At 46.8% G+C, this 25935-nt stretch overlaps 1 protein-coding gene across 6 annotated transcripts in view; it reads left to right on the forward strand.

Annotated features, from left to right (window-relative positions):
* LOC115135125 (regulating synaptic membrane exocytosis protein 1-like) overlaps positions 1–25935 on the forward strand; it is a 73291-nt gene that overhangs the window by 11976 nt on the left and 35380 nt on the right. For 5 of the 6 annotated variants that reach the window (XM_065023202.1, XM_065023203.1, XM_065023205.1 and 2 more), the window contains exons 1-2: positions 13894–14106; positions 18736–19448. In XM_065023202.1, the coding sequence (XP_064879274.1) occupies positions 13973–14106; positions 18736–19448 (847 nt within the window). In that variant the 5' untranslated portion in view covers positions 13894–13972. Of the gene's footprint in view, positions 1–3147; positions 3368–4461; positions 4474–13858; positions 14107–18735; positions 19449–25935 lie in introns of those variants that run through there. The other variant, XM_065023207.1, reaches the window with a different exon arrangement.

The following is a 25935-nucleotide window of genomic DNA, read 5'->3' on the forward strand; positions in this document are numbered from 1 at the left end:
AAATCCATTTCACACATAAAACAATCAGCAGGCCCACTGCACTCACTCAGGCTGGCGTGCCCAAGGAGGAGGAGAGAGGAACTCAGGATAACGTTTAACGGCGCTGTTACACACACACACACACACACACACACACTATACTATAGTTACAAAATATTTGGGCTATCACTGGCCCCACTCTCGTCCTCCAAAGGCACGCCAACCTTCCGAATAACAAAACAATCTCCCAAATGGAAGGAAGCGCTCTGCTTAAATACACTGGCACAACCCTGCCCTTGATTAGCCAACCAGACGCACCTGGTGGGCAAGACAAAGGGCTAAAAGGCACATTAGTGGCCACCGGTCACATATTAACTCAAAGTCGCTTTGAATAAAATCATCTGATGAATGACTATATTATTATTTAGAGTGGTTATAAGGAGTGTCTAGGGATAAGGGCTAGGGCTCGGGTTTTGTATTCAGCACTAAATACGCTTACAGTTCCCCTCAGTGAGAAACTATAACCGGAAACTTCTCCCAGCTGGTAACATGAGATTCCATTGCCCAGAATCCATTGCAATGGTGCCAGGAAATGCTCATATATCCCCATTCTCCTATGGAGTGTGAAGGAATTTTGGGAGTGAGGTTCACTCCTCAGTCCTGAAACAGCACCTATCCTCTTGCACCTAGAGCACCCGTCAAACCCATTCCACGGAGGGCTGAGTGGCTGCGGGCGATCGCTCCTCCCTTGTACCTGGTTGATGAATGAAGGTCATTAATTAGTAAGGAACACCCCTCAACTAGTCTAGGTCTTAATTGAAAGGAAAAAAAACAAAAACCAGCAGACACTAGGCCCTCCATGGAATGAGTGTGACATCGTGTAGATCAGAATAAATCAGAATGTGTATAAACCTTTTACACATTGATGTGTATAAACATTAGCTTGGCATTGTCCTTTGATTGACTTGGTACTAGGACTTTTCACCATATTGCACACGTGTGATGGGCTGTTTTTGGACTCAAGACACTGCCGGTATTGAGGACTTTAACATGAGCCATTGAGCAGCACAGCTCTATCATACGGGTGTCAGACAGATTAGAGATGTGTGTGTGTGCTGGAGGATTTACAGCCAGCGCTGTATATGGGGACCAGGGCCATCCTGCCAGGGCTTGATGAATGGAGAACGGCGTGTGTGTCCGCAGGACGTTTGTCCTTGTTAGGTGACGCCACGCACCGTGGCTGAGACACGGCTGGCTTTTCACGTCATCTAGAGGACTCCTTTGACTCCTTCCCCCTCGATTGGAGAGGACTGGGGAAATGGTCGCTCTCCAATGCTCTGGATGAATAGCCACACCATTCACTGCCTGAGGTAGCAAGGTAGAGGCCCTAACATGATCAGACCCAATCGAAACCTCTAATCTCAGTATGCCTGTAAATCTGTGTGTATTTATGGGTCTGCATTCCGTATTGTACAGTAGGCTTTGTTGTTGCTACTGTTGTCCTTGACTCTCAGCAAGCTTGTTAGTGCTGCATGGCGTAATTACTCCAGCAATTACTATATGGGACACTTCATGCTAATGTTGTTTTCCCAGAGTGAATTGTTGGCCCTATTTGGACTTGGACAAATGTGGATTTCACAAAGGGTTTATTTATATTGGGCTCCCGAGTGGCACAGCGGTCTAAGGCACTGCATCTCAGTGCAAGAGACATCACTACAGTCCTTGGTTTGAATCCAGGCTGTATCACATCCGGCTGTGATTGGGAGTCCCATAGGGCGGCGCACAACTGGCCCAGCATTGTCCGGGTTTGGCCGGGGTAGGCCGTCATTGTAAATAAGAATTTGTTATTAACTGACTTGCCTAGTTAAATAAAGGTTTTTAAAAATGAGAGAAAGTTGAATGGTGTGATTTGAAGGGAAGTGTGTGTTTGTGCTGGTAGAAGTAAAGCTTGGGCTCACTTTGGTTTAACCTTGTTTCTCATTCATGAATCTCAGTGTTTTCTAGCTTTTCTTAATGAGCGCCTGTCTGACAGTCTCCCCTGAATCTTGAAAGCTGAGTGCTCTCTCAGATCTCCTCATAAATACATATTTCTCTCTATTTATCTCTCTTCCTCTCTCTCTGTTTACCCATGAAGATGTTTTTCATTTACCCCTCAAAAAACATTCCACAACAGTGTTGCGCAATCTAGTAGAGATTTAAGTTGAAAGTTTTCCCATCTGAGAGAGTTCGCCAGAGTAGTAGAGTCGGCTGCAGTCCAATAGTTGAAGATAGCTTCCTTCCCTCATCTTCTTCCCTTAATTGATTGGTGAAAGGAATGTTATGAATCCTTGCTCTCACCTATTGAACTGCGTTCGAGCGGTGGTTTCCTCAGAGGGGAGTAAGGAAGGATACATTTCTAAATGATTCAAACAGGACCTATGTATTTGAACGGGGCCTGTGACAGTTTGACTTAGTGAGAGTCATGGAGCTGAGGATATGAACCCTGAGGAGACCTAACAGCAGGTGACCCAGGTCTGACCTTTAGGGCCAATTGGTACCGGAGATGCGTCTGGGGGCGCTGACAGGAAGATGGGATGGGGAGTGTTTTTGTCTTTGTGTGTGTATGTGTGTATTTACAGGGATACGATACAGGGATGTCACTGTTGGTGGGACAGTCCCTGGAGGAGGTTGTGTTTGTTTGTAGGTATGACAAGTGAACAGTTTGTTTTGTAACACCAGTAGCGTACTGAAGAATGTGGATTTATAGCCTAAGGCTATAAATGCCATTTACTCCTGAGGTGCTGACCTGTTACACCCTCTACAACCACTGTGATTATTATTTGACCCTGCTGATCATCTATGAACGTTTGAACATCTTGAAGAACGATCTGGCCTTAAGGCCTTAAGGGCCATGTACTCTTATAGTTTCCATCCGGCACAGCCAGAAGAGGACTGGCCACCCCTCATAGTCTGGTTCCTCTCTAGATTTCTTCCTAGGTTCCTGCCTTTCTAGGGAATTTTTGCCACTGTGCTCCTACATCTGCATTGCTTTCTGTTTCGGGGTTTTTGACTGGGTTTCTGTACAGGTACTTTGTGACAACCCCTGATGTAAAAGGGGTTTTATAAATACATTTTGATTTGATTTGATTTAGCTAACTTTGTACCTTTCCTTCCTTCCTGTTCTCTCAGAGGTATCCAGCAGCAGATGTCGAGCTACAGGGAGACGGTGCGGCGGGTGGGGGAGGAGACGCGCCGGCAGACCACCACGGGCCAGCACCGGGACGACGCTCCCACCTGTGGCATCTGCCACAAGACCAAGTTTGCTGACGGCTGTGGCAGCCTCTGCTCTTACTGCCAGACCAAGTTCTGTGCCCGTTGCGGAGGGAGGGTGTCCTTACGCACCAACAGTGTAAGAGAAACTTGTAGACACACACACACAAATGCACGCAAAAACGCCCCTGTTTACTCCACTTTCACTGACGGTGTGTAGTCTAAGCAGAGGCAAAGGTGTTTGTGTGTGTGTGTGTGTGTGTGTGTGTGTGTGTGTGTGTGTTTGTGTGTGTGTGTGTGTGTGTGTGTGTGTGTGTGTGTGTGTGTGTGTGTGTGTGTGTGTGTGTGTGTGTGTGTGTGTGTGTGTATTCTGCAGCAGTGCATGACCCAGGTGGAGGCTGGTAAAGGTTAATTGGGTATTAGACAGGGACTGGGGGCAGGGGGGAGGTCTCTGTGTTTCACCCTGGGGGGTTGGGCCTGGGCTACAGACATGTTGGGGTAGGGGTGGCCCGATGCAGGAAGCCCACCCAGCCACCCACAGTGTGATATTTAATGATCAACCTCTCCCCCACACATACATATATGCATGCACTGAAAGACACACACACACACACACACACACACACACACACACACATTGGTTTTACTATACAAGTGGGGAACAAAACATTTATTATCATTAAAAATCCTATTTTCCCTAACCCCTAACCTTAACCTCAAATCCCTAACCCTAATTCTAATACTAACTGTAAACATAACCCTAACCTAACATTTTTTTTTTTTTTACTATCCTTGTGAGGACTTTTGGAACCCAAAAGGATAGTAAAGTTATACCACACTCACTCACACACACACACACACACACACACACACACACACACACACACACACACACACACACACACACACTTATTAAGTAGCCCTAACGAGCACAGTGTGGAGAGGCCAGTGGGTGTGAGAGAGGAACGATAGTTGTGGAGAGCTTTGAAACAGGGATTACCTACCTGTTGAGCCCCCCCCGCCCCACCACCTCAACTCATAATCAATCAGTCCTGCGCTGCTGTTAAGGACGTTTTGTGTACCACCTCATTTTGATTTGCATGAAAACCCTCTATCATCAGAAGGTGTGTTCTCTCAAGCAGGTTTGGATGTGTCCTCATTTCACCTTGCCAATCTCTCCCTCCCATCTCTTTTTCTTTTCCTCTCCCATGCCACCGGGATGCTTTGCAACAGGAGGACAAAGTGGTGAGTTGTTTCTCTTCCTGTGAAGTCATAGTAGTTCAGTGAACTTCATTTGCAACCAGAACATGTGCAGCATTTTACCAGCATCATGTTCTGTCGTAGGGGTCCAAGGTGTAAATTCAGGAATGTGACTCATCAAGACCTTGAAGGGATAGTGCCATATTTTGGCAGTCAAGCCCTTTTTCTACTTAGCCAGAGTCAAATGAATTAATGGACACCATAGTTATGTCTCTGTGTGCAGTTTGAAGTAAATTGCTAACTAGTGTTAGCGCAAGCTAGATGTACCTATAGACATTCAGTCATTGCTGGGGGAAAAAAGGGCTTACTTGCCAAAATCTGGCACTATTTCGTTAAGATATGTAGCCAACAAAAAGGTGGAACCTCCTCGAGTGTCGACCAACAGTACTCCACTAATGCTCACTAGACCACACAGTGTAACATTACATACCATTAGGTATTACTCCGGGCATGCCTTTTACACCATACAGCACTCTTACAGTTATGTCCAGTTTCAAACCTTACACGCCCTTGGCCCCGTTCCCTCAGTGGAGCTGCCAAACCATCACTTTGTTGGTATTTGGCTCAGTGGTGCTTTGGCCTTCCAACAGTTCTTGAGAGTAGTGTAGACACTAGTATCCACCAACCCCCCTACAGCACAGTACAACAGCACTAACTCTAATGAGGCTTTGGCCTTCCAACAGTTCTTGAGAGTAGTGTAGACACTAGTATCCACCAACCCCCCCTACAGCACAGTACAACAGCACTAACTCTAATGAGGCTTTGGCCTTCCAACAGTTCTTGAGAGTAGTGTAGACACTAGTATCCACCAACCCCCCCTACAGCACAGTACAACAGCACTAACTCTAATGAGGCTTTGGCCTTCCAACAGTTCTTGAGAGTAGTGTAGACACTAGTATCCACCAACCCCCCTACAGCACAGTACAACAGCACTAACTCTAATGAGGCTTTGGCAGTACAAGCTGTAACTGAGTAGCATGTGTAAGCGTGGTGTATGACCTGTGTAGCCCTATGCATTGACTACGTAGCCTATGCATATTGTTTGTGTTGCCCCAATGTCTAACCCCCAGATGGGGTTTGAAAAAAGAGAAAGCTCCTACGTTGAGACTATGTATCCCCTATGTATGGCCTATGTATGGCCTATGTATGCATGCAGTCACTGTTTATAGCTTGCATAGTCTATATATGTTGTGGCTAATGAGAAGCAGTGGCCATTATCTACAGCAGGTGTCCCCAATTACATTCAGCCGTGGGACGATTTTTCCTTGAGTGGAAGGTCAGTTGGCCGGAATTTAGTTCTACCTAATTCCTGGTGATTTTACAGTGTTTTATGTCCAACATTGAACATAAAAAAAATAAAAAAAATACAAATACATTTGTCAGATCTACAATGATGGCGGATCTCATGGTGAAATCTGTGTTTGTGCGTAAGCCAAGTGTTTCTTACAGAAAACGTCTGATTTATCTCCCCAGAGAGTATGCACTCTTTCCCCCTCCCCTCTCTTCCTCTTTCCCTGTCATTGTAACATCCTGGGCTGTTTTTAGAACGTAGTCACATCAGTGTTTGAGACCGTCTCAGGGTAGCGTTCAGTGTGTACACCAAGTGTCTCTCCCTGCAGCAGTTTGGCTGAGATACAGAAACACACATCCATGTGTCATCTCCTCGGAGCGCAACAGCACCTCATGATTGCTATTGATCTCAGTCTCTAGTCTCGCTTCGCTCCACCATTCATTCACTTCATTGAAATGTCTCATTGACTGGGACCTGAGGCGGAGCTATCTCTCGGGTTCCTCCTGTTGTGTCACACATATAGATACAAGCCATACGTACATTATCACATTTGATGAAGCCTATATTATATTGTATCAATTGAACCTGAAGGAACCAGTATATTTCGGCTCAATTGAAATTAACCCAAATTTCATCAATTAAATAAACAGATTGGCTGCAAAAGACTACTCACAGTTTTTCGGGGTACAAGTGGGTTAGGCTGGAATTTGGGTAAACTGATCCTAGATATGTCCAGGAACCCCTACATCCCTGTGGCCAGTACCAGGTGAGATTGAAGCAACACACTGCAGCACAGAGACATCTAGTGGAGACAGGCAGAAGTACAGTAGACTTCCTGTCCGGCAGGATACACATGGTATACACCATTCAATTATGATTACTTATAGACATAATTACTTACAGATTCCTTCGGCAATGCAACAAAAATAAGAAATAATACAACGTAACATATGAACATAAAGTAAATGGATCAGTAGACTAGAATAAACATGTCAGCATAAGTTTATCAATCAATCAAATGTATTTATAAAGCCATTCTTACATCAGCCGATGTCACAAAGTGCTGTACATAAACCCAGCCTAAAACCCCAAACAGCAAGCAATGCAGATGTAGAAGCACGGTGGCTAGGAAAAACTCCCAAGAAAGGCCAGAACCTAGGAAGAAACCTAGAGAGGAACCAGGCTATGAGGGGTGGCCAGTCCTCTTCTGGCTGTGCCGGGTGGAGATTATAACAGAACATGGCCAAGATGTTCAAACATTCATAGATGACCAGCAGGGTCAGATAATAATAATCACAGTGGTTGTAGAGGGTGCAACAGGTCAGCACCTCAGGAGTAGATGTCAGTTGGCTTTTCTTAGCAGATCACTCAGAGTTAGAGACAGCAGGTGCGGTAGAGAGAGAGTCCAAAACAGCAGGTCTGGGACGAGGTAGCACGTCTAGTGAACAGATCAGGGTTCCATAGCCGCAGGCACAAAAGTTTAAACTGGAGCAGCAGCATAACCAGGTGGACTGAGGACAGCAAGGAGTCATCTGGCCAGGTAGTCCTGAGGCATGGTCCTAGGGCGCAGGTACTCCTCCGAGAGAGAGAGATAAGACAGGAGAAATACTCCAGATATAACAGACTGACCCTAGCCCCCCGACACATAAACTATTGCAGCACAAATACTGGAGGCTGACACCGCTGTATTATAAGTATAATACAGGAAGGCCCAATTTATGATCCAATATTTACACATGTATTAGGGAAGGGGGATTGGGGGGCAAGTGTTTAAATTGTGAATTAATAATACTAGTAAATAAGAGTCTTGTAACAGCAGCTGTGTGTGTGTGTGTGTGTGTGTGTGTGTGTGCGTGCGTGCGTGCGTGTGTGTGAGTGAGTGCATCCTTGGGAGAGTGTGTGTGTGAATGTGTGAGGGCACATTAAAAAATAAACACACTCCCAGTGCGAGTGAGAGCAGTCCCAGCCGCACAGACACACATGCACACACTCACACACACGTACACACGCACATTCATAGATCATCCGGTTTAATTCACAGAAAAACCTGTATTGGGAGGGGGAGCAAGCCTAAACTTGTCCTGGGTATCGACCCACTGATGCCTTGTCAGAGGGAAACCTATGTCTGGCCCAACACACACACACACACACACACACACACACACACACACACACAGAGGTAGGCTTTTGCAACATCAGCAGAGACCCAAAGTAAATTATTTACACTATTGATCCGGTGTTTAACAGTCGATATGGCTCACGTGTGTGTGTGTGTTTCTGCGTGGATGGGTCTGGGTGTGATAGAATTTGAGTGTTTGTTTACCATATGTACTGTCACTTAGTGTGTGTGTGCATTTGTGTGTGTGATCTAGGGAGGGGGGGGGGGGGGGGGGGGTCTGGGTGTGCTTATGTACAGCCCCAATGGACACTCATCTCCTTTGTGGCACTCTTTCATCCTTCCCTAGGATTTATAGCCCGCTGAATTATGGGTAGTGCATTGCTTGTTGCTGCCTCCGTACGTCAAGCTGTCATTGTGAACGTGCCCTTGTCAGACCGCCCCCTTGCCCCTGGAGGGAAACCCCATCCATCTCACCTGTGAGGACACGCTGACAGCAGTGACTCACTACTCCTGGTCCTCGCCTGTTCCCTTCACACTAGTCAATGGAGTCAAGATCATAGCCCATCACATTATAGCACAGTACATTGTATAGATGGTTCAGGGGCCGGCTGGGTAGGCTAGAGCAGGGTTTCTCAATTCAGACTGTACACATGTTTGTTCTAACCCAGCACTAACACACCCGATTCAACTATTTGAGTGCTTGGCGAGGAGTTGATAAATCAGGGGCATCCCAGTTCCCCACAGCCCCAGCCAGAGGCTCTGATCACCTATTGATTGGATGGTCATTAGAAAAATGATGTAGCTGGTAATTAGTGTGATAATGAGCTAGTCACTGAGGGGTCTGACACCCCTGTAGGAGGAAACCAGTCGGTCACCAGTCAGCCTTTTGACCTCTCAACCCCTATGAATCCAGTTACCCAGTGACTTTAGTCTTCTACCCTGAACTCTCCTCTTTAGGAAACCAGACAGTATAATGGCTATAATCCTCTTCCACTACAATTAGAAAGACTTTTAGCACAATTTACTTGGAAAGAAAATAACCCACATGTTGACACCGCATGATCATTCAAATACTGTCACAAATGCCAAACAATAACCACAACACAGGCTCGTTTGGCTATTCCATTTCTTCTTGTATCTTGATGTCGTTGCTATGTATGTTACTAGGGAATGAGCATTCTCTTTCATAATGTACTCTACTGTGGTAAAGCATTTAGTTCCACTATAGAGCATGACCTTTTGTTGACCTTTCTCAGGGGTACCTGAAGACAGACATGCGGTAACTATGGTTACAGAGTGCGTTAGTCTTTCCAGGAACCAGCAGCAATACAATATAATCTCTGAGATTTCAGCACTGAATTTTTCATTGTTGTTCTACACTCACTCATGCACACACACAGACACGCACTCACTCACTATCTAGTCTCTGGGGGTTTCTTCTGCTCACATTACATGCTGCTTCCCTCCTGACTCTGTCTCTGTCTCTAGCTCTCTGTCTCTGTCTCTAGCTCTCTGTCTCTAGCTCTCTGTCTCTAGCTCTCTGTTTCTAGCTCTCTGTCTCTGTCTCTAGCTCTCTGTCTCTGTCTCTAGCTCTCTGTCTCTAGCTCTCTGTTTCTGTCTCTAGCTCTCTGTCTCTAGCTCTCTGTTTCTAGCTCTCTGTCTCTAGCTCTCTGTCTCTGTCTCTAGCTCTCTGTCTCTGTCTCTAGCTCTCTGTCTCTAGCTCTCTGTTTCTGTCTCTAGCTCTCTGTCTCTGTCTAGCTCTCTGTCTCTAGCTCTCTGTTTCTAGTTCTCTGTCTCTAGCTCTCTGTCTCTAGCTCTCTGTCTCTGTCTCTAGCTCTCTGTCTCTAGCTCTCTGTTTCTAGTTCTCTGTCTCTAGCTCTCTGTCTCTAGCTCTCTGTCTCTAGCTCTCTGTTTCTAGTTCTCTGTCTCTAGCTCTCTGTCTCTGTCTCTAGCTCTCTGTCTCTAGCTCTCTGTTTCTGTCTCTAGCTCTCTGTCTCTGTCTCTAGCTCTCTGTCTCTAGCTCTCTGTTTCTAGTTCTCTGTCTCTAGCTCTCTGTTTCTAGTTCTCTGTCTCTAGCTCTCTGTCTCTGTCTCTAGCTCTCTGTCTCTTGCTCTCTGTCTCTAGCTCTCTGTTTCTAGTTCTCTGTCTCTAGCTCTCTGTCTCTGTCTCTAGCTCTCTGTCTCTAGCTCTCTGTTTCTGTCTCTAGCTCTCTGTCTCTGTCTCTGTCTCTAGCTCTCTGTCTCTAGCTCTCTGTTTCTAGTTCTCTGTTTCTAGTTCTCTGTTTCTAGTTCTCTGTCTCTAGCTCTCTGTCTCTGTCTCTAGCTCTCTGTCTCTAGCTCTCTGTTTCTGTCTCTAGCTCTCTGTCTCTGTCTCTGTCTCTAGCTCTCTGTCTCTAGCTCTCTGTTTCTAGTTCTCTGTTTCTAGTTCTCTGTCTCTAGCTCTCTGTCTCTAGCTCTCTGTCTCTAGCTCTCTGTCTCTAGCACTCTGTCTCGGTCTCTGTCTCTCTTGTTCTCTCTCTCTTTCTCTGTCTCTAGCTCTCTGTCTCTAGCTCTCTGTCTCTGTCTCTGTCTCTAGCTCTCTGTCTCTAGCTCTCTGTTTCTAGTTCTCTGTCTCTAGCTCTCTGTCTCTGTCTCTAGCTCTCTGTCTCTAGCTCTCTGTTTCTGTCTCTAGCTCTCTGTCTCTGTCTCTGTCTCTAGCTCTCTGTCTCTAGCTCTCTGTTTCTAGTTCTCTGTCTCTAGCTCTCTGTCTCTAGCTCTCTGTCTCTAGCTCTCTGTCTCTAGCTCTCTGTCTCGGTCTCTGTCTCTCTTGTTCTCTCTCTCTTTCTCTGTCTCTAGCTCTCTGTCTCTAGCTCTCTGTCTCTGTCTCTAGCTCTCTGTCTCTAGCTCTCTGTTTCTAGTTCTCTGTTTCTAGTTCTCTGTCTCTAGCTCTCTGTCTCTAGCTCTCTGTCTCTAGCTCTCTGTCTCTAGCTCTCTGTTTCTAGTTCTCTGTCTCTAGCTCTCTGTCTCTAGCTCTCTGTCTCGGTCTCTGTCTCTCTTGTTCTCTCTCTCTTTCTCTGTCTCTTGTCTCTGGGGTTTCTTCTGGTCATGTGCTATGTTGCTGTTGGAAGTGGGAGTGTGTGTAAAGGCTTTGTGTTTGCTGCAATCTGCCTGACTATGACTCCATCCAGCCGACTGGCTGCCTCCTATCAGAGGGTGATCTAATACCAGGATTACTCCTGGATTATCTGTGGCTTCCATGGAAAAACAGCAGTTCTTAGGGTCCTGCACTGCCTCGCAAATGTTGTCCATTTGTATTGGTGTCATCTGGACCTTAATTAGTGATGCAAGGTCCAGATGTGAGGCAAAATGGTGCATGAGCGTTTTCAATGTTGGCCAAAGTTTCTTGTCAGCGGTGACCTCGGAACATACATTGTTGGCCTTTTTTTTCACTCTCTCTCTCACACACACACACACACACACACACACACACACACACACACACACACACACACACACACACACACACACACACAGGATTATAGAGTGCCTTTCTAATCATGTACTGCAAGGGTTCATCCACATCTGACTGTTGTGGATTGTGAGTCTGATTTAGTGCAGATCCCTGTGTGTGTGTAAATATGTGTGCGTGTGTGTGTCAGTAGTAGAAAAACATTTATGTGAGGTGTCAGATGTTAAATGTCACATGCTGGGTCAGACTGGGGTTTGAAGCGGTTGTTTATACTAAAATAAGATGGAAAAAGAAAAGGGAGTGATGCAAAAAGAGAGAGAGAGAGAGAAAGAGAGACAGAGAGAGACAGAGAGAGACAGAGAGAGACAGAGAGAGAGAGAGAGACAGAGAGAGACAGAGAGAGAGAGAGAGACAGAGAGAGAGAGAGACAGAGAGAGAGAGACAGAGAGAGAGAGACAGAGAGAGAAAATTAATGGTGTTCCAAAAAAGGTCCAGTTGCCAGGACCACAAATACAAATTCCATCTAGACACCTTTGCACTAGAGCACACAAACAACTATACATACCTCGTACGCCACAGGTAACTTCCACAAAGCTGTGAACGATCTGAGAGATAAGGCAAGAAGGGCCTTCTATGCCATCAAAAGGAACATCAAATTTGACATACCAATTAAGGATCTGGCTAAAAATACTTGAGAGAGAGAGGAAAAGGCACTTACACATTTAAGCATTCTAATAATGCACTATAGACGATACTAAGCACTATAAAAACATTGTGTCTTATGGAAAGTGTCACCCACATTAACGTAAACTTTCAACTGGGAATGATCGGTGCCACTATAGCTGACTAGTAAAGTTGTCTGTTGTGTGATAAACTAGGACAGCAGCAGTGGAGGTGTCAGGAGGCATATGCGACTGTGCGCTCATGGAGTGTGTGTTCTGTTGGAGGGTTGCCCTGTCAGGGATTGTGTGTGTGTTCTGGCGCTATGTTGCAGCACCAGGCAAGGCGGGAGATCTATGCTTGGTGCTGGCACAGATCTGCTGCTTGGGTCTGGCAGGGATCGGCTACTTAGGTCTGGCAGGAGGAATCGGTGGGCTGGTGTATATCTTCAGCAAAGCACTGTGTGTGTGTGTGTGTGTGTGTGTGTGTGTGTGTGTGTGTGTGTGTGTGTGTGTGTGTGTGTGTGTGTGTGTGTGTGTGTGTGTGTGTGTGTGCCTGCCTGCCTGCCTGCCTTGTGGATGGTGGGATAAATATAACTGCGTTGGTGTGTGGCTGTTTTCTCCTCGGCTTTTGTGGCTTTTTAATCAAAAGCAATCTGGAGGAGGAGAGAGGGGGAGAGAGTGAGAGAAAGGGGGACGAGAGGGGGAGAGAGAGGGAAAATATGGAACATGCCAAGGTGTTTTATCTTAGTTCTCTTTAAGGAGCCATCAGGGAGTCTTATGGAATCTGGTGAACAGAGTAGCGGGTCCCCCCTGATTCCTCTCTGTCTGTTTCTAAGCCATAGTTTGTGTTTGATGCTGAACTCTACAGTTGTTTTGTCACTATTCACATTGGCTCAGTGCTTATCTTAATTACTTGTGATAATAATAGCCACTCACGATACACAACACAATGCTGTTCTCATGTGATATTCAATACAATATGTACCAAGTAAGTTGCTAACCAACTATTGATAAAGCAACTTGGGCTTTAAGTAATTATATCCATGTAAATGATTTAGATTTTAACAAACAAATGCAGTACTCTATGTATCAATTTCCTGCAGGTGGTGTGGCCGGGTAATAACTGTGTTATAACCTCTCCCTCCAGGTGATGTGGGTGTGTAATAACTGTGTTATAACCTCTCCCTCCAGGTGATGTGGGTGTGTAATAACTGTGTTATAACCTCTCCCTCCAGGTGATGTGGGTGGGTAATAACTGTGTTATAACCTCTCCCTCCAGGTGATGTGGGTGGGTAATAACTGTGTTATAACCTCTCCCTCCAGGTGATGTGGGTGTGTAATAAATGTGTTATAACCTCTCCCTCCAGGTGATGTGGGTGGGTAATAACTGTGTTATAACCTCTCCCTCCAGGTGATGTGGGTGTGTAATAACTGTGTTATAACCTCTCCCTCCAGGTGATGTGGGTGTGTAATAACTGTGTTATAACCTCTCCCTCCAGGTGATGTGGGTGTGTAATAACTGTGTTATAACCTCTCCCTCCAGGTGATGTGGGTGGGTAATAACTGTGTTATAACCTCTCCCTCCAGGTGATGTGGGTGGGTAATAACTGTGTTATAACCTCTCCCTCCAGGTGATGTGGGTGTGTAATAACTGTGTTATAACCTCTCCCTCCAGGTGATGTGGGTGGGTAATAACTGTGTTATAACCTCTCCCTCCAGGTGATGTGGGTGTGTAATAACTGTGTTATAACCTCTCCCTCCAGGTGATGTGGGTGGGTAATAACTGTGTTATAACCTCTCCCTCCAGGTGATGTGGGTGTGTAATAACTGTGTTATAACCTCTCCCTCCAGGTGATGTGGGTGTGTAATAACTGCCGTAAACAGCAGGAGATCCTCACTAAGCCAGGGGAGTGGTTCTCCGGTCCAGGGAAGCCAGGTCTAGGCTCAGGCATCAGTGACCCGGCCATGTGTGGCCTGAACCCCGGTGACAAGAAGCTCCGTTCCCACTTCCAAGTCCCCCTGGGGCCCCTCGACCCCAATCACCCCGGTGACCCAGGACTGGCACCCGGAATGGACCCCCGCTCACGTAGCGAGCCGCCGTAAGCCCTGGCCATGAACACAGAAATGGTTGACCTGTAACCTCTACACTGCTCCTTAGTGACTGCTGCCTTATGTACATAGTCATATCACTGGTCACTTTAATAATGTTTACATACTTCATATGTACACTAAGAATAGAACATTTTTAAGAACAACAGTTTGTTCGATGACACAGACTGACCAGGTGAATCCAGGTGAAAGCTATGATCCCATATTGATGTCACTTGTTAAATGACATCAATCACTTCAATCAGTGTAAATAAAGGGGAGGAGACGGGTTAAAGAAGGATTTTTAAACCTCGAGACGATTTGAGACATGGATTGTGGATGTGTGCCATTCAGAGGGTGAATGGGCAAGACAAAATATTCAAGTGCCTTTGAACAGGATATAGTAGTAGGTGCCAGACACACCGTTTTTTGTCAAGAACTGCAACTATGCTGAGTTTTTCACGCTCAACAGTTTCCTGTGTGTATCAAGAATGGTCCACCACCCAAAGGACATCCAGCCAACTTGACACAACTGTGGGAAGCTTTGGAGTCAACATGGGCCAGCATCCCTGTGGAACGCTTTCAACACCTTGTAGAGGTCATGCCCCAAACTCAACATTAGGAAAGTGTTCTTAAACTCAGTTTACTCAGTGTACATATATACTGTATTCTAGTCAAGGCATCATCCTATTTAACTACTACTGTACACACCTTTTTTATATTCATATACTGTCCATACACACCATAATATACAATACTTGGAAAGTATTCAGACCCCTTCACTTTTTCCACATTTTGTTACATAACAGCCTTATTCTAACATTTATTCAATTGTCCCCCCCTCATCAATCTACACACAATAGCCCATAATGACAAAGCAAAAACAGGTTTTTAGAAATGTTTGCAAATGTATCACATTTATATAAGTATTCAGACCTTTTACTCAGTACTTTGTTGAAGCACCTTTGCCAGTGATTACAGCATCAAGCCTTCCTGGGTATGACGCTACAAGCATGGCACGCCTGTATTTGGGGAGTTTCTCCCATTCTTCTCTGCAGATCCTCTCAAGCTCTGTCAGGTTGGATGAGGACCGTCGCTGCACAGCTATTTCAGGTCTCTCCAGAGATGTTAACCTCTCTGGTAGCGTCCCACCTCAACAACAGCCAGAGACGTGGAAGGGTGCCAAATTCAAAACAACAGAAATACAATAATTAAAATTCCTCAAACATACAAGCATTATCCACCATTTTAAAGATAAACTTATTGTAAATCCAACCACAGTGTCCGATTTCAAAAAGGCTTTACTGCGAAACGGCTTCACCATGCGATTATGTTAGGTCAGCACCTAGTCACAGAAAGCAGAAAGAGATAAAAATGAATCACTAACCTTTGAAGATCTTCATCTGGTGGCACTCCCAGGTCTCCATGTTAGACAATAAATGTTTGTTTTGTTCGATAATGTCCCTCTTTATGACCAAATACCTCCTTTTTGTTTGCGTGTTTTGTCCAGTAATCGGAATGCACTAAGTCCAGACGAAAAGGCGCATGGCTGAGCAATGGAAATTTCCACTGGCCACTGATTGAAAGTGCTGTATCTCCCTCATTTTTCAGAGTAAAAGCCTGAAACAATGCCTAAAGACTGGCCACATGTAGAGGAAGCCACAGAGACCGTGAACTGGGTCCTAAGTCTTTGTATGGTGGATAGGCTTTCAATGGAAAAACAGCCTTTCAAAATAATAGTACTTCCTGGTTGGATTTTCTTCAGGTTTTCGCCTGCCATATCAGTTCTGTTATACTCACAGACATTATGTTAACAGTTTTGGAAACTTTAGAGTGTTTTCTATCCAAATCTACTATATTATATGCATTATTATATGCATATCCTATCTTCTGGGCCTGAGTAGCAGGCAGTTTTAATTTGGGCACACTTTTCATCCATAATTCCGAATGCTGCCCCCTACGTTAAATCGGGTTCAAGTCCGGGGTCTGGCTGGGCCACTCAATGACATTAACTTGTCCCTAAGACACTCCTGCGTTGTCTTTGCTGTGTACTAGAGGTTGACCGATTAATCGGGTTGGCCGATTAATTAGGGCTGATTTCAAGTTTTCATAACAATCGGTAATCAGCCTTTTTGGACATCGATTAAGGCCGATTACATTGCAATCCACGAGGAGACTACGTGGCAGGCTGATCACCTGTTACGCGAGTGCAGCATCAAAAGGACATTGTGGCTGCAAGGAGCCAAGGTAGTTTCTAGCTAGCATTAAACGTATCTTATAAAAAACAATCAATATTCACATAATCACTAGTTAACTACACATGGTTGATGATATTACTAGTTTAACTAGTTTGTCCTGCGTTGCATATAATCAATGCGGTGTCTGTTAATTTTTCTTCGAATCACAGCCTACTTCAACTTCGCCAAACGGGTGATGAATTAATAAAAGCACATTCGCGAAAAAAAGCACAATCGTTGCACAAATGTACTTAACCATGAACATCAATACTTTTCTTAAAATCAATAAACAAACACATCTTTTTTTAACCTGAATATGTAGTTAATAGAAATTCATGTTAGTAGGCAATATTAACTAGGGAAATTGTGTCATTTCTCTTGCGTTTAGTGCAAGCAGAGTCAGGATACAGGCAGCAGTTTGGGTCGCCTGGCTCGTTGCGAACTGTGTGAAGACCATTTCTTCCTAACAAAGACCGTAATTAATATGCCAGAATTTTACATAATTATGACATAACATTGAAGGTTGTGCCACGTAATAGCAATATTTAGAATTAGGGTTGCCACCCATTCTAGAAAATACGGAACAGTTCCGCATTTTGTTTTCGAAATGAGAGTTTCCTTATTTGACCATATTAATGACCAAAGGCTCGTATTTCTGTGTGTTTATTATATTTAAGTATATGATTTGATAGAGCAGTGATCGGCAGCAGCAGGCTCGTAAGCATTCATTCAAACAGCACTTTACTGCGTTTGCCAGCAGCTCAATCATTGAAGCACAGTGCTGTTTATGACTTCATTCCTATCAACTGCCGAGATTAGGCTAGAAATACTAAAGTGCCTATAAGAACATCCAATAGTCAAAGGTATATGAAATACAAATGGTATCGTGAAAATAGTCCTAAAATTCCTATAAAAACTACAACGTAAAAAGTCTTAACTGGGAATATTGAAGACTCATGTTAAAAGGAACCACCAGCTTTCATATGTTCTCATGTTCTGAGCAAGGAATTTAAACGTTAGCTTTTTTACATGGCACATATTGCACTTTTACTTTCTTCTCTAACATTGTGTTTTTGCATTATTTAAACCAAATTGAACATGTTTCATTATTTATTTGAGACTAAAATGATTTTATTTATGTATTATATTAAGTTCAAATAAAAGTGTTCATTCTTCATTCGGTATTGTTGTAATTGTCATTATTACAAATATATATATCTAAAAATTGTCAGATTAATCGGTATCGGCTTTTTGTGGTCCTGCAATAATCGGTATCGGCGTTGAAAAATCATGATCGGTCGACCCCTACTGTGTACTTAGGGTTGTTGTCCTATTGGAAGGTGAACCTTCGCCCCAGTCTGAGGTCCTGAGCGCTCATCAAGGATCTTTCTGTACTTGGCTCCGTTCATCTTTCCCTCTATCCTGACTAGTCTCCCAGTCCCTGCCTCTGAAAAACATCCCCTCAGCATGATGCTGCCACCACCATGCTTCACCTTTCATCTTTTTCATCTTTTGGAAGATCCTCCCATCCCTGGAGCTCTGTCAGAGTCACCTCCCTGACCAAGGCCCTTCTCCCCCGATTGCTCAGTTCGACCGGGCGGCCAGCTCTAGTCTTGGTGGTTCTAAACTTCTTCGATTTCAAAATGATGGAGGCCACTGTGTTCTTGGGGACCTTCAAAGCTGCAGAAATGTTTTGGTACCCAGCCCCAGATCTGTGCCTCGACATATTCCTGTATCGGAGCTCTATGGACAATTCCTTGACCTCGTGGCTTGGTTTTGTTCTGACATACACTGTCAACTGTGGGACCTTATAGACAGGTGTGTGCCTTTCCAAATAATTTCCAATTAATTGAATTTACCACAGGTGGACTCCAATCAAGTTGTAAAAACATCTCATGGATGATCAATGGAAACAGGATGCACCTGAGCTCAATTTCGAGTCTCATAGAAAAGGGTCTGGTATTTCTGTATTTTATTTGTAAAAAATTTGCAACATTTCTAAACACCTGTTTTCGCTTTGTCATTATGAGGTGTTGTGTGTATATTGATACAAATAATTTAATCAATTTTAGAATAAGGCTGCACCTTATTCTATTATTATTCCCACCTTCAAGGGGCCAGAATATTTTCAGAATACAGTGTATATATTTATATTCCAGACTCTGGCATTGCTCGTTCTGAAATTCATTTATTTTTATTTTGGGGATTTGTGTGTATTGTTAGGTATTACTACACTGTTGGAGATAGAAACATAAGCATTTCACTGCACCTGCGATAACATCTGCAATATGTGTATACTCGACCAATACAATTTTATTTTAACCTACTTAAACCTTACTCTAAACTGACATACACCTAATCCGTTCTCTCTCTCACTCTCGTTCTCTCTCCTTCACACACCAGGAGAAAGCCGGGCGATCAGAACATTAAAGGTCGAGGTGAGCGTCGGCCGGGTCACCCCAGACTCCATACCCAGGTGTCAGTGGACCGGGACCAGTGGGAGCGGGAGCGGAGGGAGGGCCGGCGGCTGAGTAAGGGCCGCTCTCTGGAACATGACCCTGTGGGAGTGGGGGTCCCCCGATGGACAGAGGAGGGCTACCACATAGACCCCAATGCCCCCCGACATTTAGCCCAGCCCCAGCCAGGGGAGCCACTGGGGGACAGGCACCCTCTACAGCCCCAGGGGCGAGGCAGGGGGGTTGGGATGGGGATTGGGTTTGAGAGTGTTGGGGGCATTGGGGGCCAGCCCGAGGCTATGCTGGGCCAGAGGACGGTGGTGGGGGGCACTAGGGGGCCACAGGGCCTCGGCCCTCCACAGCCCCAGCCCCCAGAACTCAGGGAGCCCCCTGGGACAGCCCCAGGCCCCGGTCAGGATCCCCTCCTGCGCCGGTCCAAACGGGACAAGGCTGCGAGCATGCTGCGCAATGATTCGCTCAGCTCGGACCAGTCAGAGTCTCTGCGGCCGCCCCCGCCACGGCCGTACAAGTCAAAACGTGGCGGTGCCGGGAAGAGACAGACATCTGTCAGCAGCTCAGAGGAAGAGGGAGGGACCACGCCGGAGTATAGCAGCTGTGAGGACGCCGAGATTGAGAGTGTCAGCGAGAGAGGTGGGAGAGGTAAGAGGAGAGGTGAGAGAAGCTCCAGTCCAAGTTTCCCATAGACACAGATCTAGGTTCAGCTTAACCTCGCCAAATCTTAACCATTACCATGAAGTGCCACAATGCAACACTAACTTCAGATCAGCTGCTAGGGCCAGCTTCCTCCCACTCTGGGAAAGAGCTTACCGATACTGTATGCATCCCACACTGCAGTGAAAGAGGTACGAGTGTGTAGTAAGACTGTGCACTCTCTTGTTTAGAAGACATGCTGGGCACAATTTAGGGCTCTCTCATGGTGTGAGAAAGTATATGTGTGTGCTCACCTTTTAACACACTCACACAGGTGATTGTAAATAGTAGTGACTAGTGAGCTGCTCAGTCTCAGTCTGCTTTCTTCATTGTAACATTCCAAACTCGAGGTCACATTCTACTTTATTACAGGTAAGTAATCATAGGCTGTTCTTATGAGATTATTAGATGAAAGATGGTGGTATTTGACAAATTGTCTCTTAATGTGGAAGAATGTTCTTGGAGTCTATATATTCATGTATTGTGTACATATAATGTAATCATTGTACCTGATCTCAGATCGTTTTCTCCTGAGCAAACATGTTCAGTAAAATTATTCAGCGGATATGGTTTGGCTGTTGAGTGTGTGCGTGTGTGACGGCATTGTGTGTGTGTGTGTGTGTGCACGCGCTTGTGTGCGTGCACTTTTGTGTATATGATATTCCGGCTGTGGCTTGGCCTGAGGGTTTCAGGATAGGTTTACCCTGCCCTGACCCCATGTGACCCTGGCTGACAGAGCTAGGACACAGACTGCAGCCCTGGAGCCATTGAAACAAACACTCGATGCCTCTGTAACATCGTCTCAGCTATGTGACTACTAATTTTAGTTTTGACCATGCCCCTGTACCTAGCCTTGTCCTAGCTATTTACCTTAGTATGTCCTACAGTACTAACTATAGGCCTAGACAGTCAGACTCGGTTATCCTGTATGTTTAGGATCCACTGAATGTGCAAAACATTAAGGAACGCCTGCTCTTTCCATGACAGACTGACCAGGTGAATCCAGGTAAAAGCTATGATCCTTTATTGTTGTCACTTGTTAAATCCAAGGGGAGGAGACGGGTTAAAGAAGGATTTTTAAGCCTTTAGACAATCGAGACATGGATAGTGTATGTGTGCCTTTCAGAGGGTGAATGGGCAAGACTAAATATTTAACTGTTCTTCCAAGTTTTCTCAATATCTTTTTGTGATTTCTGAGGCCAAAAATGCTTGATTTTTGCGGTAGATTTTCTGAAATTGTGCGATACATTTTGCGATGGTTTCATTTCATATAAAGCTATAAAGTCATATGTGCTCAGTTTTAGGACGATTTTAAGCAGAATACATCAAACAAAAACAATAAGAAACATCTAAAGTGCTCAATTGTGTTTATTTTCCTGAACAAACAGCTCTGTCATAATCCACTCACACCTCTCCTCTCCATCAGGCTTGGGGCTTGCTATCAACCCAAGATGCACCTCCCATTCAATTCAAGAGGCTTTATTGGCATTCGAAACGTGTGTTAACATTGCCAAAGCAAGTGAGGAAGATAATATACAAAAGTGAAATAAACAATAAAAATTAACAGTAAACATTACACATTCCCCTTTCTCTCTCTCTCTCTCTCTCTCTCTCTCTCTCTCTCTCTCTCTCTCTCTCTCTCTCTCAAAAATAAAATGATTCAAAGCTGATCAATCGCTTTCAATTTGAGGATCGATATTTCGAATAAGTTGTCATCAAAATACTTGAGATTTAGATTTTTTCTGAAAGGGTCATAAGGGAGATAAAGAACAGAAAACGAGTATTGTGGTTGATATGTACTATTCCGTTTTTTTTACATCCAGAAATATTGTGTTTTCGTGATCCGTATGAAGTTTTACAGAGGGTTTAAAACGGCAAAGCTGACAAATTGTACTCAGTGCTTTGATCAGCGCTCTCCAAAAACAGACTGGGGAGAGCAGAGTGCCGACCACCCTACTAAAGCCAAGGTTAGACTGGGGAGAGCAGAGTGCCCACCACCCTACTAAAGCCAAGGTTAGACTGGGGAGAGCAGAGTGCCCACCACCCTACTAAAGCCAAGGTTAGACTGGGGAGAGCAGAGTGCCGACCACCCTACTAAAGCCAAGGTTAGACTGGGGAGAGCAGAGTGCCCACCACCCTACTAAAGCCAAGGTTAGACTGGAGAGAGCAGAGTGCCCACCACCCTACTAAAGCCAAGGTTAGACTGGGGAGAGCAGAGTGCCCACCACCCTACTAAAGCCAAGGTTTAGACTGGGGAGAGCAGAGTGCCCACCACCCTACTAAAGCCAAGGTTAGACTGGAGAGAGCAGAGTGCCCACCACCCTACTAAAGCCAAGGTTAGACTGGGGAGAGCAGAGTGCCCACCACCCTACTAAAGCCAAGGTTAGACTGGGGAGAGCAGAGTGCCCACCACCCTACTAAAGCCAAGGTTAGACTGGGGAGAGCAGCGTGCCCACCACCCTACTAAAGCCAAGGTTAGACTGGGGAGAGCAGAGTGCCCACCACCTTACTAAAGCCAAGGTTAGACTGGGGAGAGCAGAGTGCCGACCACCCTACTAAAGCCAATGTTAGACTGGGGAGAGCAGAGTGCCGACCACCTTACTAAAGCCAAGGTTAGACTGGGGACAGCAGAGAGCCCACCACCCTACTAAAGCCAAGGTTAGACTGGGGAGAGCAGAGTGCCGACCACCCTACTAAAGCCAAGGTTAGACTGGGGAGAGCAGAGTGCCCACCACCCTACTAAAACCAAGGTTAGACTGGGGAGAGCAGAGTGCCCACCACCCTACTAAAGCCAAGGTTAGACTGGGGAGAGCAGAGTGCCCACCACCCTACTAAAGCCAAGGTTAGACTGGGGAGAGCAGAGTGCCGACCACCTTACTAAAGCCAAGGTTAGACTGGGGAGAGCAGAGAGCCCACCTCCCTACTAAAGCCAAGGTTAGACTGGCGAGAGCAGAGTGCCGACCACCTTACTAAAGCCAAGGTTAGACTGGGGAGAGCAGAGTGCCGACCACCCTACTAAAGCCAAGGTTAGACTGGGGAGAGCAGAGTGCCCACCACCCTACTAAAGCCAAGGTTAGACTGGGGAGAGCAGAGTGCCCACCACCCTACTAAAGCCAAGGTTAGACTGGGGAGAGCAGAGTGCCCACCACCTTACTAAAGCCAAGGTTAGACTGGGGAGAGCAGAGTGCCCACCACCCTACTAAAGCCAAGGTTAGACTGGGGAGAGCAGAGTGCCGACCACCCTACTAAAGCCAAGGTTAGACTGGAGAGAGCAGAGTGCCGACCACCCTACTAAAGCCAAGGTTAGACTGGGGAGAGCAGAGTGCCCACCACCCTACTAAAGCCAATGTTAGACTGGGAGAGCAGAGTGCCCACCACCCTACTAAAGCCAAGGTTAGACTGGGGAGAGCAGAGTGCCCACCACCCTACTAAAGCCAAGGTTAGACTGGGGAGAGCAGCGTGCCCACCACCCTACTAAAGCCAAGGTTAGACTGGGGAGAGCAGAGTGCCCACCACCTTACTAAAGCCAAGGTTAGACTGGGGAGAGCAGAGTGCCCACCACCCTACTAAAGCCAAGGTTAGACTGGGGAGAGCAGAGTGCCGACCACCCTACTAAAGCCAAGGTTAGACTGGGGAGAGCAGAGTGCCCACCACCCCACTAAAGCCAATGTTAGACTGGGGAGAGCAGAGTGCCCACCACCCTACTAAAGCCAAGGTTAGACTGGGGAGAGCAGAGTGCCCACCACCCTACTAAAGCCAAGGTTAGACTGGGGAGAGCAGAGTGCCCACCACCCTACTAAAGCCAAGGTTAGACTGGGGAGAGCAGAGTGCCCACCACCTTACTAAAGCCAAGGTTAGACTGGGGAGAGCAGAGTGCCCACCACCCTACTAAAGCCAAGGTTAGACTGGGGAGAGCAGAGTGCTGACCACCCTACTAAAGCCAAGGTTAGACTGGAGAGAGCAGAGTGCCGACCACCCTACTAAAGCCAAGGTTAGACTGGGGAGAGCAGAGTGCCCACCACCCTACTAAAGCCAAGGTTAGACTGGGGAGAGCAGAGTGCCCACCACCCTACTAAAGCCAAGGTTAGACTGGGGAGGGCAGAGTGCCCACCACCTTACTAAAGCCAAGGTTAGACTGGGGAGAGCAGAGTGCCCACCACCCTACTAAAGCCAAGGTTAGACTGGGGAGAGCAGAGTGCCCACCACCCTACTAAAGCCAAGGTTAGACTGGGGAGAGCAGAGTGCCCACCACCCTACTAAAGCCAAGGTTAGACTGGGGAGAGCAGAGTGCCCACCACCCTACTAAAGCCAAGGTTAGACTGGGGAGAGCAGAGTGCCGACCACCCTACTAAAGCCAAGGTTAGACTGGGGAGAGCAGAGTGCCCACCACCCTACTAAAGCCAAGGTTAGACTGGAGAGAGCAGAGTGCCCACCACCCTACTAAAGCCAAGGTTAGACTGGGGAGAGCAGAGTGCCCACCACCCTACTAAAGCCAAGGTTTAGACTGGGGAGAGCAGAGTGCCCACCACCCTACTAAAGCCAAGGTTAGACTGGAGAGAGCAGAGTGCCCACCACCCTACTAAAGCCAAGGTTAGACTGGGGAGAGCAGAGTGCCCACCACCCTACTAAAGCCAAGGTTAGACTGGGGAGAGCAGAGTGCCCACCACCCTACTAAAGCCAAGGTTAGACTGGGGAGAGCAGCGTGCCCACCACCCTACTAAAGCCAAGGTTAGACTGGGGAGAGCAGAGTGCCCACCACCTTACTAAAGCCAAGGTTAGACTGGGGAGAGCAGAGTGCCGACCACCCTACTAAAGCCAATGTTAGACTGGGGAGAGCAGAGTGCCGACCACCTTACTAAAGCCAAGGTTAGACTGGGGACAGCAGAGAGCCCACCACCCTACTAAAGCCAAGGTTAGACTGGGGAGAGCAGAGTGCCGACCACCCTACTAAAGCCAAGGTTAGACTGGGGAGAGCAGAGTGCCCACCACCCTACTAAAACCAAGGTTAGACTGGGGAGAGCAGAGTGCCCACCACCCTACTAAAGCCAAGGTTAGACTGGGGAGAGCAGAGTGCCCACCACCCTACTAAAGCCAAGGTTAGACTGGGGAGAGCAGAGTGCCGACCACCTTACTAAAGCCAAGGTTAGACTGGGGAGAGCAGAGAGCCCACCTCCCTACTAAAGCCAAGTTTAGACTGGCGAGAGCAGAGTGCCGACCACCTTACTAAAGCCAAGGTTAGACTGGGGAGAGCAGAGTGCCGACCACCCTACTAAAGCCAAGGTTAGACTGGGGAGAGCAGAGTGCCCACCACCCTACTAAAGCCAAGGTTAGACTGGGGAGAGCAGAGTGCCCACCACCCTACTAAAGCCAAGGTTAGACTGGGGAGAGCAGAGTGCCCACCACCTTACTAAAGCCAAGGTTAGACTGGGGAGAGCAGAGTGCCCACCACCCTACTAAAGCCAAGGTTAGACTGGGGAGAGCAGAGTGCCGACCACCCTACTAAAGCCAAGGTTAGACTGGAGAGAGCAGAGTGCCGACCACCCTACTAAAGCCAAGGTTAGACTGGGGAGAGCAGAGTGCCCACCACCCTACTAAAGCCAATGTTAGACTGGGAGAGCAGAGTGCCCACCACCCTACTAAAGCCAAGGTTAGACTGGGGAGAGCAGAGTGCCCACCACCCTACTAAAGCCAAGGTTAGACTGGGGAGAGCAGCGTGCCCACCACCCTACTAAAGCCAAGGTTAGACTGGGGAGAGCAGAGTGCCCACCACCTTACTAAAGCCAAGGTTAGACTGGGGAGAGCAGAGTGCCCACCACCCTACTAAAGCCAAGGTTAGACTGGGGAGAGCAGAGTGCCGACCACCCTACTAAAGCCAAGGTTAGACTGGGGAGAGCAGAGTGCCCACCACCCCACTAAAGCCAATGTTAGACTGGGGAGAGCAGAGTGCCCACCACCCTACTAAAGCCAAGGTTAGACTGGGGAGAGCAGAGTGCCCACCACCCTACTAAAGCCAAGGTTAGACTGGGGAGAGCAGAGTGCCCACCACCCTACTAAAGCCAAGGTTAGACTGGGGAGAGCAGAGTGCCCACCACCTTACTAAAGCCAAGGTTAGACTGGGGAGAGCAGAGTGCCCACCACCCTACTAAAGCCAAGGTTAGACTGGGGAGAGCAGAGTGCTGACCACCCTACTAAAGCCAAGGTTAGACTGGAGAGAGCAGAGTGCCGACCACCCTACTAAAGCCAAGGTTAGACTGGGGAGAGCAGAGTGCCCACCACCCTACTAAAGCCAAGGTTAGACTGGGGAGAGCAGAGTGCCCACCACCCTACTAAAGCCAAGGTTAGACTGGGGAGGGCAGAGTGCCCACCACCTTACTAAAGCCAAGGTTAGACTGGGGAGAGCAGAGTGCCCACCACCCTACTAAAGCCAAGGTTAGAC

This window comes from Oncorhynchus nerka, linkage group LG10 (genome assembly GCF_034236695.1).
Source record: "Oncorhynchus nerka isolate Pitt River linkage group LG10, Oner_Uvic_2.0, whole genome shotgun sequence".
Taxonomy (NCBI): domain Eukaryota; kingdom Metazoa; phylum Chordata; class Actinopteri; order Salmoniformes; family Salmonidae; genus Oncorhynchus; species Oncorhynchus nerka.